The sequence below is a fragment of the Peromyscus eremicus genome, chromosome 5 (genome assembly GCF_949786415.1).
Source record: "Peromyscus eremicus chromosome 5, PerEre_H2_v1, whole genome shotgun sequence".
Lineage (NCBI taxonomy): Eukaryota > Metazoa > Chordata > Mammalia > Rodentia > Cricetidae > Peromyscus > Peromyscus eremicus.
Window position 1 is genome coordinate 63,923,030 of NC_081420.1, and position 19,406 is coordinate 63,942,435.

The window sequence follows — 19,406 nt, forward strand, 5'->3', positions numbered from 1 at the left end:
GTAGATGTTTGTCATCTCCTGTTTGATCAGCTGAAGAAGGATGGTACCCAGATCTTCTGACTCCCAAGCCCAGAGTCCATCCTACCTTCCTAGACATTGACTGGTCAGCATGGTTTATAATGCTTGAGATTAGTTACTGGGTATCCACTGTAGGTGGCAGAGAATATGAAAGAGTAAGAGATGGACAGGTAGACTACAAAGATGGCTGGTCACTGGGCCAGGTGTCAGGAGATGGAGCCTGGTGCTCACATGCTCACTCACTGCCTGCATTTCACCTTTTAGCTCTTCACACATGAGATCATCATGGACCTTTCATGTTCCAAATTGGTAGGTTCTTTAGTATCTGTTTATATTATCTGTGTGCAGATAGTTTTAGAAGAATAGTCAGTCACTTTGCAGGCATCAGAACACCAACATCCAATATGTCATAATCGCTGTGAAGGACAGAGCCATTTGGCTAGGTATTTTGGTGTGTGTCTATATTCACAGCTTTAAAATTAGTTTCAAAGAGTTTTCTCACCAAAGACACTCAGCTGGATATTTCGCCATCTGTTTGGAAATGACCTTCTCCTCTATTATCTGCTACCTTCTTCCATTCCATGGACTATAACAACCTACATGCCTCTTCCAACAGCTTTCCATGGTGTCAAAGCTTATTATAAAAATCCCAGAAACATGGGGCTGGAGATATGGCTCAGTTGGTAAAGGGCTTACCTTATCAATAGGAGGACCTGAGTTGGGATTCTTAGCACACATAAAAAGGGCCCCATCTCCTGACACCTGTCCCCAGTGCTTGGAGACAGAGACAGGCAGATCTCTGGCAATCTTTGGCCAGCCAGTCTAGCCAAATCCATGAGCTTCAGGTTCAGTGAGAGACAATGTCTCAATAAAATTAAAATAAAATAAAACAAAGACAGAAAGAGATCAAGGAGACCAGCATTGGTCTCTGGTTTCCATATGCATGTGCAGGTACATATGCACACATCCACACTAACAAGTGTATATGCAACACACACACACACACACACACACACACACACACACACACACACACGAGAGAGAGAGAGAGAGAGAGAGAGAGAGAGAGAGAGAGAGAGAGAGAGAGAGAGAGAGAGAGGTGTGGAAGGGGAGGGAGAGAGAGAGGGAGAGAGAGGGAGGGAGAGAGAGATTTGAGAAATGATGGATTTTGATCTTTAACCTCACTTACTTGCTTTTCTTCATGTGGTAGTTGATTGAACTAAGAGGTGCCTAGAAGATGAAAAGCATGCTGAGGTATATCCAAACAGGACATATCTTTACAGATGGGGAATATGGGTGGCACCATCCCATAGGCTGGGTCTCATTTCCTTGAGTGCTTTGCTCTGAGTGTTTCTGCTTTTATTTGTGCTAATTTTTACTGACTGGGTCTCTGCCACTCAAGTGACGTTGTCGAAGGTACATTCCTTTATGGTACCCTCCCACATCCTGCAGCAGCGCCTGCATCCAGGGAGGACACCAAGTTTTCTTCAGTGTCTACTGCTCGCTTTGGACCCTGAGTTACTGCTAAATCCTGATGAGTTGACTTGACTTACATTCTGCCATTTTAAAGGTTTCTGTCTTAAACTTCAAAAGGGTGAAATAAAAAAATTGTGTGTGTTAGCATTTGTGTGGGCTCAGGGGTGTGTGCAGGTGTGTGTACATGTTCCTGTGGAGACCAGAGATCAATCTTGGGTGTCATTCCCAGGCATTATTTACCTTGATTTTGTAAGGTAAGGTCTCATATCCTGGAGCTTGTTGAGTAGGCTAGGAAAACTGGCCAGTAAGCTTGGGAGATCTGCCTGTCTCGGCCTCTCCAGAACTAGGATTACAAGTGTGTGCTACCACATCTGGCTTGCTACATAGGTTCTGGGTATCAAACTCAGGTCGATCAAGACTTCACAGCAAACACTTTACTCACTTAAGCCACCTTCTAGCCACTAAAATAATAATAAAAAACCTAATGAAATACCTGTTTATGTGGGTAAAGCACTTCGGGGGAAAAACCACAAAACACCAACAGTGGTCATCTCTGCATGGTAGCTTTCGGTGACTGAATTTTTTTCCTTCTACTTATTCTTTTTAATTTTCAGAAGAATAATGTATAGCCAAAATATGTACCTTTTGCATATTAATGGGAAAAAACTTGGAAAAGTGGAATAGTTTATAGTTTAATTCACATTATTGTACAAACATTGATTTCTTGGCTTTATTTTTTTTGTGTGTAGTAATACGTGTACGTACATGTTCATGTGTGTACATCTGTGGAGACCAGAGGTCAACTCCAGATATATTTTACTCACACCACTTATCTGAGTATGAGTATTTTGCCTGCAGTATGTAAGTGTACCAGGTGTATGCCGTACCTACCGGATACAGTAGCACACATCTGTAATTATAGCTCTCCCCCACAGTGGGAGATGGGAGATGGCAGGCAGAGATAGGAAAACTGCCCTGAAGCTTGCAGGCCAGGTGGCTTGGAGTATGCACGTAGCAGCAGAAACAAGACAGAGCCTACTCCAGCAATGTAGAAGGTAAAAACTGACTCCTGAAAATGTCCTTTGACCTCCCCACATCTGCACAAACACATAGTATATGTACACACACAAATTAAGTAAGTAAGTAAAAATAAACCAAAAACCAAAGGCGATGGAGAGGGGCAGGGGCACCTTTGTTAATTTATTGCTTTCTGTTCCCAGCAGTGAGTTCGGAGACACTGAAAATTTCACAGGCTTTGCAGGTCAGTTGTCAGGCACTGTTAATGTAAGTGGGTGTTGCAAGTCATATCAAAATAAACATTCTCAGACTTAAAACTCATCATTCCCAATTGTTTCCTATGGCCAATTCTTAACTGTCCACAGAAGTTATAGTCTGTGGAGTTCTATTAACATGAATCAGTACAAACTAGTGCTCCTGGGGGAATAAGGGATAGGCCACTGCAAGACTCTGGTTACAGTTCTGTTAGTGGATCAATCACACAACCTTGTTTATTATTGTCTGCCTGCCTTCCTTCCTTCCTTCCTTCCTTCCTTCCTTCCTTCCTTCCTTCCCTTTCCTTTTTCTTGAGACAAGATCCCATATGGGCCCCCTTAAACTTTACTTGTAGCAGAAGATGACTTGAACTTCTGATCCTCTTGTCTACCTCTCGAATTCTGGGATTAAAGTTGTGCATCACCACACTTGGTTTATTCAGTGCTGGGGATTGAGTTTAGGGCTCTATCTATAGATGTCAGGCAAGCTCAACTGACTGAACTACATCCCCAGCAACCGACTCATGAACTATAATGTCAGTGTAACTCAGACCTGAGCAAAGCCTCCCTTCTGCAAAGTACATCACAGCCTTCTCACGCTTAAGAACACTACACAAGACTTCAGCATTATGCTTGGATGCTGTTTGTTACAGCAAAACAGCTGTCACAGATACGGACAGGAAATGTGGCAGTGGCCACGGTCTGTGAAAGAACACTTCTTTAGAGTATGAGAACTAATGCAAGAAGACAGGGCAGTGACTTGTTACTCAGTTGGAAATGTGTGCCTTCACAATGCAGAATTTTATACTCTGCACGCCCATGAATGATGTAAAATAGACGGTGAAGCTGGGTGTGGTCACTGTTACCTGTTGGCCCAGCACTTAAGAGGATGGAGTAGGAAGAGTGCAAATTCCAGGCAAGTCTGAGACTGGAGTGAGACCCTATCTCAAAAAATAACAGAGAAAGAGCCAGGCAGTGGTGGCGCATGCTGTTTAATCCCAGCACTCAGGAGGCAGAGGCAGGTAGACAAGAGGATCAGATCTCTGTGAGTTTGAGGCCAGCCTGGTGTACAGAGAGAGATCCAGGACATCCAGAGCTACAAAGAGAAACTCTGTCTCAAAAAAAAAAAAAAAACAAAAAACAAAAAACAAAACCCAAACCAAACCAACAAACAAAAACAATGCAAAAAAAATGCAGCGAGGGTTGGCAGGAGGAATCATGGGGTACAGGCGCTTACCACTAGGCGTGACAACCCTAGTTTAATTCCTGGCACCCACATGGTAGAAGGAGACACTCTACTGGTCCCTGTAAGTTGTCCTTTGATCTTCATGGGTGTACTGTGGTATGCACACGCCACCCAATAAATAAATAAACGCAATATCAAATTTGAAACTGCAGTGACTATGTTATCTTGGGGTTTGCAGATGAAATTTTGGAGAGGAGGCAGATTTGCAAATCTCTGATCCTCGAACAATGTGGCTTAGATATTTTGCTATTACCTATGCTTCACTGTGTGTTTAGTGGGCAAACAATGTAACTGAGACAGCAAGCATCTATCTATTCCAATCTTGTGGGTACTGAGTTATCACATTTTAGTTGCCTGAAATCGGCCACAGAGGGAGGTTTTTTTTTTTTTTTTTTTTGGTTTTCTCGAGACAGGGTTTCTCTGTGTAGCTTTGCGCCTCTCCTGGAACTCACTTGGTAGCCCAGGCTGGCCTCGAACTCACAGAGATCCGCCTGGCTCTGCCTCCCGAGTGCTGGGATTAAAGACATGCACCACCACCGCCCAGCTCAGAGGGAGTTTTATACCACAGGAACAGGCAGAGTATCAAAAGAAGCTTGATTTGTTAAGAAGAGCGGTGGAGAACATGCTAACTTTCTTTCAGAGTAGTCAGTCTCACAATGGTGTGATGTCTGGGTCCATTATGAGACGGACAGCACTGAGGAGTCAAGAACACTTTCATCCCGATTCTAAAACTGTTCAGCAAAGATGTCACTCCATGACTGCGACTAAGAGATGCACTGGCATTCAAGTTCATCTTAATCATTAACTCAAGAAAATAACAGCATTTGTGCCAGATTGCCCATGTCAATGACATGGGTTGGCTAAGATGATCACTAAGGGCAGATTTAGCTGTCGAAGATTTTACAATAGAGTAGTCTGTATTTTATGATTAAGAACATCCATAACTTAAATTCCTTCCCAGATTGCTGTCTGTATAAGCAGTACAACTCCTCTCAGCCGAGCAATTTTTTTTTTTTTTTTTTTTTTTGGTTTTTCAAGACAGAGTTTCTGTGTGTAGTTTTGCGCTTGTCCTGGAACCCACTCTGTAGCCCAGGCTGGCCTTGAACTCACAGAGATCCACCTGGCTCTGCCTCCCGAGTGCTGGGATTAAAGGCGTGTGCCACCACTGCCCGGCTCAGTTGAGCAACTTTTGTTTATTTTGCCGGCAAGCCTCCATTTAGTTAGTTAGGTGTAAAACAAAAAGGAATAACATAAAAATTGTCCCCCAAATATCAAACCGACCCCATTATTGTCCCTAGTACTTTTGTTTCCAGGCAGGAACATCATGGACCACCTCAGTCTTCTCCCATTTCCCACCTTACCTGGAAGACGGAACTAGGGATGTTTCCCACCTTCCCACAACCCACTGCAAGAGTCAAGCATCTGAGTTGGCCTTGCTCTTTTCCAGGGAAATGTGAACTGACCACTAGGTGGCATGAGTAAGGTGCCTTTCATGGCTTTGGTTGTCTGCAAATTGATGTGAAATATTGTGACCGATTTCACAATCATGGCCCTCCCCAGGCTAGAGGGAAGAAGGAATTGTTTAAAGACTGCAGTCATGGTGCTGTTTAGAGGATTCTAGTGTGGCCATCCGTGCTGGCATTCTGAGATAAAAACGCATTAATGTCTGGACCTCACTGTGAACAACTCCAATAGGAAATGAAGTCGCTTTGGGAGAAGCAGTTCCCCTTTGGCAAACCCAGGTGCGCTGTGACAAGTGCTGTCTGCTCAGTACTTGTCACCATGGGATCACAACTCACTGAGACGTGGATCACCAAAGGAGAAGTCAGGAGGCAGTCCTTGATGCCCCAGATCTTCCTGTCAGCTCTCCATAACCAGAGTGAACAGTTAATATGTGACATGCTTTCCTTAGGTTATGTGTATGTTACGTGCTTTCCACAGGTTACATGTCTTAAAGCAAGGTTCTTCTGGAAACTGACACACCAAGAATGTAATTCCATTGGCAGCCACCACAGGCAGAACTGCAAAGGGCTGGGAATCAGCGGCCACAGGGAGACTTCCCAGCATTCCCCCCTCCACCCGATGGCTTATGTCTGGCTTTGGGTGCTCCTGAAGAGGTAACTTTTCCCTTCTAGGGAACTGACAAAGGAGTCCTTTTTGGAGTCTTAGCAAAGTCAGCAAGGCCTCACCTGCCACCTACGGGTAACAGCGCTTACTACAGGAGCCCTGCCTGCCTGGCCTCACTGATTCAGTCTCATTCATTTAGCTGTCCAACTGTCAGGACTGTCTCAACAATTTTCTCCTGTTAAAGTAAAATGTTAAAAAAAAAATTCATCTGAGAATTCAGACAATAAAAATCAGTTCCATTAGCTTTATACTTATGTGGAATTTACAAATGAAGATTTGGTATGAAAGCTGCTGACAGCAAATACAGCTGCCTTAATTTATTTCTATCATTTTTTTTTCTCACATTCTGACATCATCTCCATTAATAACTTTCTTTGAGATAGGGCTGGCTTTGAACTTATGTATCTGAGGATGACTCTGAACGGCTGTCCCGACCTCTCCCATAGTGTGCTGGCATTATAGGTGTGTACTACCCCACTTGATTTTATGTGGTACTGGAATGGAAACTAGGACTTCACAGGTGCCAGGCAAGCGTTTTACCAACTGAGCTACATCCTCAGCCCTCCATTAACAATTCTGATGAACAGCATCATAAATCTGGGATATCTTTGGCTATTTTAACAAAACCTTCCTGAAACTGTTGCAAGACAAATTGATCTTCAGCATAAAAAATAAAAGAGGTAGTTTCTCATAGAATGCAGGTATCTCTCCTTAACTGAAACATTACCAGGATGTTATCATGTGTTCTTGAGTGACAAAGGGAGATTTTTTTTTAAAACCCCAGTACTAATTCCTGGGTGTTTATGCATTCACCCCCACCCCCAAATATGAAGTCTTCCAAGGAATGAACAGCAAAGCTCTATTGACAATTTCCCAACAGACAATGGCCCAGAATGAATCAGAATGAACACAGATTTTTTTTTCCATCTTCCAAGTTTATTTTGAGTTTTCATGTTGGGACAACCAAGCAGCTCTTAAAGGAGAACGCACAGAAGAGTCATTCTGGCACTTTTGGATAGTACATAAGAGTGTTTTGAATAGTCACATTCAATCCCCTTGCTCAGCCCATACTCTCATCTTTGGTGAGCAAGACGGGCACGTAGGATTCCAGAGTTAATACATAACCCTATATACAAACAGCCAGCGGAACAAGAACGGTGGCCAGTGGCCGAAGGGATGGAATAGGATCGGGCATCTTTACAGCGTCCTCTAGTCTATCTTAGCTAAACAGAACCCACATTACACATGATAACTAGAGAGTATACTGCGTGGGAATGAGGATGCTGAGCACAAATGGCACTTGGCAGCATGCAGTTCAAAGAAAAAGGTATCATTTCGTAACTTTATATAAAATCCAGGCAGTTCAATTAAAAGGGTTAAGAAAAAACATAAAACTGAGGGACTGTCTGTTGTCACTGTAAAAAAGGCACTTGGAGTTAATGGGACCAGAACTGAAGGACTCTTAGCTGATAAAAATTTCAGTACAATTTCATTAAAAGGCTTGGATGATAAGAGACGACACTCAGGAGTTCCTGAAGAGAGACACTGAAATCAACCACAGAGAAGCAGAACAGATTAAAACAAGGAAATAAAATTTTTACAACTGAATTGCATTTGTATTATAAAGAAAAAAGCACCCCCCATGGAAAAAAAAAAGAGAGAGAAGCCCAACCAAAGCAAAGTGTAAGCAAAGCAACAAGACGAAGCAGCAATGCATAGCTTTCCTTTGAGATAATGCTGACTCCAGGAAACTACGTGCCACCCAATTTCCCAAGCTTCACAGTAGCATTATCGCGATAAAACGGAGGATTCAAACAATGCAAAAGGAGTTCCATCTGTTTCCAGAATCGGAGGGAGAACTGAGGTGATCCTTGGAGCACGGCAATACCACATGTGGTTTGTCAGCATCCCTTCTGGGACAAGTCAGGTCCATGGAATGACATACAGGTTTGCCAGCCACCTTCCTGGAGGGGCAGCATTTGTTAGTCATCCTTTATTCTGAGCCATAACCCTAATTTCTTCCTGCTACTGACGCAGCCCTGTCAATGCGTCGACTTCCATGGTTTTCACCCTTAAGCTTCTCCACACACAGGTATGCGCTTCCATGAGAAAGGATATTTGGCAATTTTATATTCCACATTTAGGGGCTCAATGATGGCTCATTTGATGTTAAAGGCCATCAAGGGTCTCTCCTCTCGTTTTTGCCAGGGGCTTTTCTTATCTTCTCCTTGGTCATCGTCATCATCATCATCTTCATCTTCATCATTGGCAGCTCTTCTCTGGTTGGGACTGGCTAATGGCTCCAGGGGGACGTCAGAAGTTCGTTTGGTTGTCTCCTCCTGCAGGCTGGGCAGCTGTCCCCCACTCCTCCGACCTGACCCTTCCAACAAGCATCGCAGAGCACTGTCCTCGGGGGTGCAGACTGTGGTCCCGCACTCACTGCTGCTCTGGTCCATGTCGTCCAGGTACACGAGCTGCGTGTAGGCCGTGCTGTCGTGCGCTCTGGGTTCTTTTTGCTGGTGCTCCTGAACAGGTGGGTGGCTCTGCTGGAGAGACAAAGGGTCTCCCCTTCCCTTCCGGGCAGATTTTGGTTCATTCATATCCACACCAGAGTCCAAACTGGCATCATTACTTCCATTCCTTCCAGCTCTTTGGAGATCAATGTATGAATGTCTAACGTGAGCATTGGACCTTCCGTCTAGGGAGACAAACCACGCCCGAGGGTGTGGAAGTGGCTTCCCGCCCCCAAGCTCCATCAGCGCCTTTTCAGTCAGGAGCTGCACCTCACTGTTCATTTGAGCCAAAGCTGCATCATTCAGGGATGCTGGGATGGACAGAGACTCTGACATGGATGCATTCTGAGAGCCCCATTCCCGGGAACCTGTATCCTGCAGGTGCTGCTGAGAGATGGCCTGGGAAGACAAGGGTTGGCCCTGCATCTGAGAGGATGGGTGTGGGAAGATTCCCGCATGGGGGTTGGACAGCTCAGCCTGGAGCCTCCCTATTTCCAGCTGCTGGTCAGCGGGGACTACCAGAGGCTGGCTCACATAGGAGTGGTCCCCTGGAAGTTTCATATAATGAGCTGGGATGACCAAGGCAGGCAACACTTTCCTGTAAACGCTGTCATTTACTTGGTCCACGGAACTACAGCAGATCAACTGGCCTGGCCTCGGGAAAGAAGTAGGTCTCTCCAGGTGATCGACAGATCGAGACATCATACATTCAGTAGGTCTGCGGTCCAGCAGTTGCTCTTTTTCAGGGGATGAAGGTGCGGGGTACATGTGTTCCTGAATGGTGAGTTTGCTTCCTGCCGATGCCAGGCCTTCTTGATCTTGCTTTTCAAATAAAGGCTGGGCGAGCATAGCATTGTAACTACCCCTGTAGTCATCATTGCCCGGGGGCTCGTAGCCTTCTCTTTCCATAGATTTTCTTGCCTTTAAGGGAAAAATCTCCACCGACTTATGGTAGTCTTTCCCCAGTGTCCCACTCGGTGTCAGATTATCAAAGGATGTTTGGCTTTTATTCTCTTCTTTGTGGGACAGCAGCTCCTCCCGGGAGCTGAATTCCTGTGAGGTACTATAGGAGAGCTTCAGCATGGGTGTGTGCAGGTCTCCCTCCCCATTGGGGGACATCATTTCTAAGTGCACCCCGCCCATCAGTTCCTTTGTCCCCGGGGCCTCTGGGCGGCTATGGCTGGAGACAGAGAGAGGCCCAGGATAGTCTGATGCTCGACGAGAGAACAGCAAGTTGATGTGAGACATGGATGTTGACTGATCCCTCTTGGAGCTCTCCAGGGCCGGGGGGAGTTGCAGTTTTCTGTGATGCTGACGGGGTTTCAAGCACTTCCTCCTGCAACCAAACAGGTGACACAGGCACAAATGAGAGACTCGTGATGGCAAAGTTCCAGGTAAACCTACGTCGACTTCCGTGAGGAAAACCAAAACCATTTCTAAGCACCCGGAAGCCTCCTCACGCCACACTCACATTCTTGTTTTAACACACAGCAGAAAACTCTAGGGATTGAAGGTTCAGGATTTTGTAAGAGAAGCCAAGTTGTCTATTCAATGGGCAACACCCAGGAGTCAACGACACATTCTTTCTAATGTAACAGATACAGCATCAAAATAAGAATAATTTTGCTTTGATCATGAGATTTTCATCTCTGAGTGAGGATTGAGGAGTATTATGAATGAACTGTATAACAGCTGCCAAGCTCTTTTCTTTTTTGGTATGTGTTTGTGTAGGGTTGCGTGTGTGTGTGTGTGTGTGTGTGTGTGTGTGTGTGTGTGTGTGTGGCGGCCAGTGATCAACTTTGAGTATTGTTCCTCAAGCATGATCCACCTTATTATTTCAGACAGGCTCTCTCATTTAACCTGGAGCTCATCAAATAGGCTAGGCTGGCTGGTCAGTGAGCCTCAGGGACACACACTGTTTCTGCCTCCCCAGTGCGGGGATTATGTCATGGGTCACCATGCCCAGCTTTTGTATGTGGCTTCTGAAGCTCCAATTCAGGGTCTCATGCTTGTACAGCAAATACTTTACTGACTGAGCTATTTCCCAAGCCCTTGTTAAGCGTGTGTGTGTGTGTGTGTGTGTGTGTGTGTGTGTGTGTGTGTGTGTGTGTTGCATATGCACAGTACACACTTGTGTAAGATGGAGGAGGATGTTGGATGTTCTCTGCCACTGTCCACCTTATTTTAGGATCTCTCAATGAATCTGGAGTGAGTTTGGCAGCCAGCAAGCTTTCCTGTCTTAGTCTCCTACAGCACTAGGAATACAGCAGGTGTGAGTATGTCTATACTCATCTTTTGACATAGGTGCTAGGGATTTGAACTCGGGCTCTCAAGCTTGCACAGAAAGAGCGCTTACTCACTGAGGCATCTCCCCAACCCCTCAGCTCTTATAACTCCCTTAACAGCATCTAAACATACCCGAAACATTAACGTTATCACATAACCTGTGGGCTCATCTGCATCTTAGATTACATGTTTGAGTTCTAGGTGATCTCTCATGAGAAAAACTAATATAGTTTAGGGGAAAAGAAAGAAGAAGTCGAAGGAGGAGGAGAAGGAGGAGAAGGGGGAGGAGAAGGAGGAGGAAGAAGGAGGAGGAAGAGGAGGAGGAGAAAGATAAGAGGAGGAGGAGGGGGGAAGAGAAGGAGGAGGAGGAGGAGGAGGAGGGGATGGAGAGGGAGGAGGGGGAAGAGGAGGAGGAGGAAGATAAGAGGAGGAGGAGGGGAAGGAGGAGGGAGAGGAGGGGAAGGAGAGGGAGGAGGGGGAGGAGGAGGGAGAGGAGGAGGAAGATAAGAGGAGGAGGAGGAAAAGGAGGAGGAGGAGGGGGAGGAGGAGGGAGAGGAGGGGAAGGAGAAGGAGGAGGAGGAGGAGGAGGAGGAGGAGAAGAAGGACTTCCAAATACCAACTGCATGAGAAATTCTACATTAAACAAATATATTGCCAAAAATGGTAACACTTTACCTGCAATAATATAAAAGGAGACACAGCAAAACCAAGAGAATGAAAGCCATTCCTCCTAAAATGGCCAAAAGAAACACCGTGTGATACGTGGTAATGTCCTGTGTCACAACGGGACCTAGAAAGTCAGAAAAATCTCACTTTAGAACTTTGAATTCCTTCAAATAAGAATAGGGATAATAAGTTGAGAATGTTTTGACTTTTTTAAAAAAACTCTTCCTGCCTGAGGGACAGAGTTGTGGCCAGTGAGAAACACCCCCTGGACGATACACTTGCGGTACCATCCCTCCTGCCCATGACGATCGCCAGCACTTCAGTGGCCAGTAGTCCCTGACGCTCAAGAATGAAATGCGCTTGTATCCATGAAATGCTCTTGTTTCCTCACTTAGAAGCGAGTCTCTCTCAGCAGCATGCTCAGCATTCTAAATACATGATCTTTTAATAAAAGAAAATGAATGCAGGATAAACCATTGAGTAGATTCTCATTTCGGAGATGAACCAAGAATCTGGGGATTTTACAAGGTAGGAAAAAATGGTAATGATTTTATTCCTGCTTTTCCTGGGCAATTACTGCCGTACAGAACATTCTTTGCCTGAATGAATCACTTTAAATGTATGATATAAATTTACCGTGACATTACAAAGTCAAGTCTGACCAAAATGCTTTCCTATTTAAAATAGTCATCCACATTATCTTTTTTTTAATTTTATTTATTTATAACAAGGCTAAGCTTGTATGGCCATAGACCTCTTGAGCACTTAAAGATAAGATCTGGAGAGACATACAAAACAAACAACTTTTAATTTACCTGTAAAGAACCCCAAGGGGCGTGTTTAAGTTTTGCTCTTAATGTCTAAGGGCAATGTGAATCTGGTCTCCTAGAGTTAAGAGTGAAGTAATTCTGGCTTACATGTTAAGATTGGTAACAAAACCTCCGAATGAGAAGACTTAGGCATTTCTTCTTGCCCAGTTTTCTGAGGTGTACAGAAGGGACACAGTGGCTTCATATTGTTTATAAACAAGCACCCATTTGCTTTATTAAAAATTTATTTTTGAGGGGGCTGGAGAGATGGCTCAGAGGTTAAGAGCACTGGCTGTTCTTCCAGAGGTCCTGAGTACAATTCCCAGCAACCACATGGTGGCTCACAACCATCTGTAATGAGATCTGGTGCCCTCTTCTGGCCTGCAAGCTGAACACTCACTGTATGCATGATAAATAAATAAAATCTTTAAAAAAAATTATTTTTGATGTTCAATGACAGATTTTTAGACATATTTTTTAAGGGGACAAATTCTCATTCCCTGCCTTTCTCTCCTTTCCCAGGGTGTCCCTATAAGCCCTGGCTGGCCTTGAACTTGCAGCGATTCTTCTGCCTCACCCCACTCGTGCTTGGACGACAGGAGCTTCTGCCAGCACTCCTGGCCCAGATCCTCCCGAGAGATAAATGAATCCAAGGAAGTTAACCAGGCTTTGGAATCAGTGGCATTTCCTGAGTCCAGAAGAGAAGGACATCCTCCCTCCAATACACCCACTTAGTGGGGTGGGAAAGTGGGGTGAGTGACGGCAATGGGTTCACACTGCCTTAACTGTTCACAGGACATCTTAATACAAAGGTAATGTTCAAAGACATTGGATTTGGTCCTCCTTATAGAAAAAAAAGGAGAGAAGAGTGTGTGTCGGGGGAAAGACTCTGGGTACATAAAACTAGTCTCAAGGAGCTAAACTTTGGTTTGCTAAGCACTCAGAATGTAATTATTTTAGCCTTTGCCAAAAGAAATCATCATAAAACTCACAGCTAGACTTCAGTTCCTGCTTAAGCAGAGAATTGAAGAAGAAAACCCTAGTTGTTTTTTTTTCTTGGTTTGGGGCTCAGGGAGGCACAGCACCACTGCAATGTATTTTAATAAAAGCCATGGTGGTGAGGTTACCCGTGTGCGCATCCCCATGCTGCGCACGGTCGGGCTGGGGTGGGGTTGCTTTTCACAGCTCTGAGCTGCTTCCTTCACTGCATGGAAACTCCTGGGAGACTTGTGTTGAGCAGCCCTTGCTTTCCTCTTTATAAAAGCGTATATTAATATTAATATTAATAATCTGCTGCATGGTGGGAAAACTGACAGCCACAGTTATTTGAAATCTATCTTTAAAAAAAAAAAAGGTTCACTTCAATACCTGGACTTTGTGGCTGTTACTCTGGTACCTGAGGTATTTCTTTCCCTTCTCTCTTTTTCTTGGTCTACTTTTTGATACTTGGTATTAGGGAAATGGGGTGTTTCTGTGCCAGGCTCATGCTGGCAATGCTGTGAGAACAATTGCCTCTGAGAAAAGCACTCGAGAGTGTCAATTTTTCAGATGGGAATGGGGTATCCATGCGAAAGGTTTTTCCACACCTGTCTAGGAATGCCTCTATCCTCTTAGTTACTTGGGAGTCGAAGCATGAATCCTAGCGGTTCAACATTAATTCCGTTGCTAAAATATTTTGAGTCTTCATTTGGGAATGCATTGAAGGTGACTTTGTAAGTGGTACCGTTTAATCACAGCATGTTTTTAACCCACTTCAATCCCCTATCTAGAACTACATGTGTTTTAACATGTGTTAAAAAAAAACACAAGTAAAAAACCAAGATGTACTCTGAGCATAAACACTGTTGAGGAAAGCGAATTTTCCAAGGTGGCAATCCAAGAGGCTTGGCTTTTTAAAGGCTTTTAAAGGATGGGAGCCATCCCTAGAAAGAATTCTCAGAAGAAGCACATTATTCTGGAATACCACTGGGATTATATAAGTATATATACATATATGTACACACACACACACACACACACACACACAAACACACACGTATATGTCACGTCCTAAATAGGAGTCAATCTACATATCCTAACTGAAGGTTATTCTTTTGCACATTGGGCAGATGGCTTGTATTGAAGTTGTTCAGAAATGCTAAGCCAAGCAGTTTGTCTCAAGAAGCCCTGGTAGTGGCTTCTTGCTGAGTGCTTGGCCTGCAAGTTTGCATACACACCAGGCCACAGCTGTTTCAGGAATCAGGGAAGAGGTCGAAGCCTGCGCACTTTCATTGAAGAATTCCCTATGGCTGCTGTCCTGTCCGAGCAAAACGGGACTGGAGACAGGACCATTTCCATGCATTATGCCCGACCTCCATGGGAAAGTTCCAGCCACAACTCCCCACCCCACAAAATAGCCTTCTCTATCATTTGATGTTGTAAAAAAATGGATGGGAACTGCCCATTGAAGTTATTTTTAAACGAATACTGAGCTCAGACCCCCCCAAAGACACCCACTCAGATCACCACCACTGTTGGCTCTGTGTTACCTGGGATGGGAGGAGACATGGCTGCCACCCAGTACCCCAACTGGGGAGCAATGTACGTCCACGTGAGCTGGCTGCCTTCCTGGTGCACGAGGCCCAGACCACTCTTTAGCCACGTTCCTGTGGGATTCAGAAAAGAACTTCAGCAGGGCACATGGGTAACTCCTATTGCAGGCATAAATGTTTACAAAAGTCACTTTAAATGCCATATTCCCAACTTGCTGGATAGCCTAGACTAGTGGTTATCCACCTGTGGGCCATGACCCACACAGGAGTTGCACATCAGATATTTACATTACGATTCGTAACAGTAGCAAAATTATAGTTATGACGTAGGAACAAAAATAATTTTATGGTTGGAGGTCACTACAACATGAGGAACTGGATTAAAGGGTCACAGCATTAGGAAGGTTGAGAACCACTGGCTTCGATAGTCACACTGTCATCTGAAGACTGTAAACAACTTTCTGTAAAGTCTTTGCAACTCTCCTTCAGGGAAAGGTGAACAGTTTTGGGTTTTCTTTGTCTTATCAGCTAAATGAGTTTCAGCCACTTTATCAACCACTTCTCTTTACAAACACAGAAAATCTTAGTAGAAGCCGTTGGAGTTCAGAAATATCACAGAGCAATGACAGCAGTGTGCTGGGGGTTGGTAGAGGTAGGAAAAGGGGAACCCAGAGCTGTTACAGTATTTACCTTCAAGCAAATAAACACATTTCTTATCCTCAGTTAAGGCTATGTTTCAATTATTTAGAACAGATTTATTTACTCTCTTATCTATGTTGGCAATGCCAGGGATGCTAGGTAATTACTCTACCACTGAACCACATCCCCAGCCTTAAATTTAAAAATATCCATTCGTCGATGCTGTCTTTGTACATTCTGAGTAAGTCTGGTGTAGGCAACAATTTTAAAAAGCTCCCATTAAGGAAAATCTGCTGTGTACCAGCTCACAACAGTATAGATGTCTTATATTCGTTATCTATAATTCTCACAACAACTCCACACCATATGATTTCGTTTCCTTTTTTAGGGGGATGGGGAGATTGAGGACTAGTGGATTTTAAAAGTTTCCCAAGGCCTGGGTGCTATGAGCACAGCACAAAGGGATGTGGGTCTGACTAACTCCAAGGCTGGGGCTGTTTCTTCTGCTGTATCATGCCACATTCCCATAGGCCTTCCTGGAGACTGCTGGCATTGCTCTTCTCTAAAGTGTGGAGGAGAAGGCTTACTGATGGCAATGAACGAGTTCTGGGCTATTGGACTGTTTCCTAGCCCACATGGCAACCGTGCCCACCAGCAGCAGGAACCCTGTATTGAGGCCTTTGATGGCCACTGCAGGCAGAAGGCAAGAGGGAGGCAGCCATCATCTAAGCCCTCGCAAGGCTTGTGCACACCTCTCCTGAACCAGCATGGTGGCATGGGCTGTACACACAGGGATCCTTCTGAGCCCCCTCTACGCCTGCAATCACCGAGCACCTGAAACCACCACATGTACAATCCTGGAGTACTATAGGCCTCACTGGATCAAGTGTGCCAAATATCTTATTTATTTATGCCCCCAAATTCCAGGTTCACATACTGCTAAGGCAAAAGTAGATTTTTTTTTTTTCATACTAAAGGAAGAAACAAAACAAAACAAAACAACACTTGGGCTGCTTCTAGGCGCTATTAGTTGCTATGGCAACACTCAAATGGAGTGGGTGGAAAGGTGCCTGGTGATGCTTCCTACCTTATACCCACCTCCTCTGCGCGGCAGCAACACAAGGCAGGAAGGCAGGGGAAGCCAGACATAGCAAGAGTTCTGCATTTGTGACTTTCAAATGCCACAGGCTAGACCATGGCTGTAGTGATTTTGGTTCAAGTCAGAGCACAATATAAGCTCAAAGGTTTCTAAAACGAGTGTGAGACCATAGATGCCCAGTTTCGACTCATTTCCTGAATCATGAATCAGGTCCACTCGGAGACCACTTAGCATCAGAGAGAACCAGTAGTTCCACAGGCCTTCTAGGGAAATAGAAACAGAAGACACTGAACACAGTCAAGAGAAGAGTTTCTATACCGGGCAAGAAAGTTTCTCCCGAAGAAGAGAATGGATAATTTTCAGCTGCTCCCATCACCCCCTCATCCTCTCCTACTGCCATGACTCACATACCTTACCCACTCCCACGCAGAGGCTCCCCCACAAGCACAGCAGGCAGCATCTTCGGCTTAGCCAGGATGCAGCCATGCATTCTTTGGTTTGCACTTTCCCCAGATTAGATGTTTGAGTCATTGCTCTTCAAATGGGGTGGATACTAAATGGGATCCAGCAGACAAGAGCTGGAAGCTGAGTCCTAATTCCTGTTCATTCATAAACAAACCGTCAACTCTGCCTAAGTTGCCTTTTACAATACAAGAAAATCAACTGAAGCAGACTTGAAGAATTCCTCCAAGTTACATGTGAGGCAAGCCAAGTAGGCTGGAGGTATTATCAATATCCCACGCCCACACCCACTGCCCAGCTCACTGGTCCCTTTTTCAGCCTGGAAGATTCTAGAAGTGATAGTGCTGCTTCCAGTGGAACACGGAAAGGCCATCTGCTAAAGATATCCTAAGTGCTTGGGGAGAACGTCAAGAAAATAGTGTCACCTGGGGTGGTGGAGCAGGGCTTGTCAGTAAGGACAACAGATGGGGAGGGAGCCAGGAGAGAGAAGAAGACACCCAGGAAAGGGAACAGCATGCAGAAGCATGAAACAGTGGACCAAAGACTGGGCAGTCAGGTTCAGGGGGAACAGGAGGTAGCAGATGGGCCAAGGCTGGGAAGAAGCTTTGCATTTGCCTGCATCGATCTTGAAATAAATACCATTAACAATAGGAAGCTATGGGAACCTGTAAACAAAGGACAGCTATGGTCCCATGCCCTCTGCTTAGGCCCTGCCTAGCTAGTCCTCATGACTGACTGCTACTGTAGTTCTAACCTCCTAGAGCTTTTCTTCTATTCAAAAAGATGCAAATCTGAGTTTGGGGAGAACTCATACATCTGCATATTCTACATCTCTTCGTTCCTAGGAAAAGCTTTTACTGTATCATAATTTTCCTAAGACACATGCTGTAAACATGTTTTAAGTTTGAGCTCCATCAGCTTTACAAGCTCTGAGAATGCTGCCCTATGTATTTTATACCCCTTGTCTTCTGCTAAGTACCTACAAATATTTACAGAGTAGGAACTAACTGCACATTGAGTGGAACCTAGAGGCACAATTCAAAAAACAGCACCAGTATCCTTCTGAGAAAGCCTGGGTGTGGTCGACAGGAAAGCTAGCCTAGTAGGAGTGTGACTAAAATGGTATGCTCCCCTTCCAAATGGAAGGGAATGAAGCCAGCCGGGGAAGAGTCATTAACTTTGGCATGCTTTCTATAAAATGCACACACAGATAGTGACAAAAGTGTGACACTGTTGTGGGATTTGAGCATGCTGTTACTAGCAAGAGCATTTTCCAAAATTTCTGGTTTTTTTGTGAGAGGGAAGGCTACAGGAAACACAAGAATTAATGAACTGTGTGCTGGAAACATATGCTTCTCATTACTGAGACCCTGCTGCTGTGGCAGGACGATGAGGATTTCCCACCTGGGCAGCAGCAGGAGGAGGGTTTCCCACCTGTACACTGGTGCACAGAAGTGGTTATTGTGCTTAAGGTGGGAACAAGACTTGGATTCTTTACAGGCGAAACCAATGGCAGAGCAGCCAAAGCTCCTTAAAGGGCCCGGTGTTGAATGACGTTATGGGCTGGCTGGGTGCTATGAACAGGGTGCTTGAAAGGGCACTTTCATGTGCACCCATGTGGACACCAGCCCTATTCAGACAGCACAAGGCAGGAACCAGGTTTTCCTCCTTTATGAGTGGAAGAAAGATCCAGCTGTCACTTGGTGAGGCCACCTTTTGGATGGCTCTGGGTACTGCTGAACATTGCCTCTGTGAAAGGACTGTCCTGATGAAGATTCCCACCTTTGGGATCCAATCACAGAGCGGCCCCAATGTACCACACTGCCTGGCCTTTTTGGGTCTACTTCATCTGGTCTGTCTTTCTATCTTCCCCTAGCCTTCTCCTTTTCATCCTCTTCCCATGGCTTCCTTTTAAGGCTTATAACTACTCCTTCTGTGTCCTCTTCATATACAGGCAGTTGAGGCTACTGCTGGGATACACAGAGGTCAAGGCTATCACTTGTTGATGGCAGATAGGCAGGACCTACAGTTTCTAGTGCATTGCCAGCCCCAGCCAGGGCGGCTTTAATGTGCAAAGGCCACATAGGTGCAACTTCGTCATCAACCTGTGCTGAGTGGGTATCTCAGGAGTCAGCAGGGTGACATAAGCCTGTGGTTAATACTGTTTGTGGGTGAAGGTCATGTGATTCCTCTGCCAGCATCAAGGAAAGAAATGCTGTAAAACTGGAATTTTCTAGCTAATCAATTTTCAAATGGCTTTAAA

At 45.0% G+C, this 19,406-nt stretch overlaps 1 protein-coding gene across 1 annotated transcript in view; it reads right to left on the reverse strand.

Annotated features, from left to right (window-relative positions):
- Positions 1–7,058: 7,058 nt before the first annotated feature.
- Positions 7,059–19,406, reverse strand: part of Fam171a1 (family with sequence similarity 171 member A1) — a 125,801-nt gene continuing 113,453 nt past the window's right edge. Inside the window, exons 6-8 of the mRNA XM_059263595.1 lie at positions 14,941–15,057; positions 11,613–11,727; positions 7,059–9,987 (exon numbers count right to left, since the gene is read on the reverse strand). Of these exons, the coding sequence (XP_059119578.1) occupies positions 8,298–9,987; positions 11,613–11,727; positions 14,941–15,057 (1,922 nt within the window). The 3' untranslated portion in view covers positions 7,059–8,297. The remainder of the gene's footprint in view (positions 9,988–11,612; positions 11,728–14,940; positions 15,058–19,406) is intronic.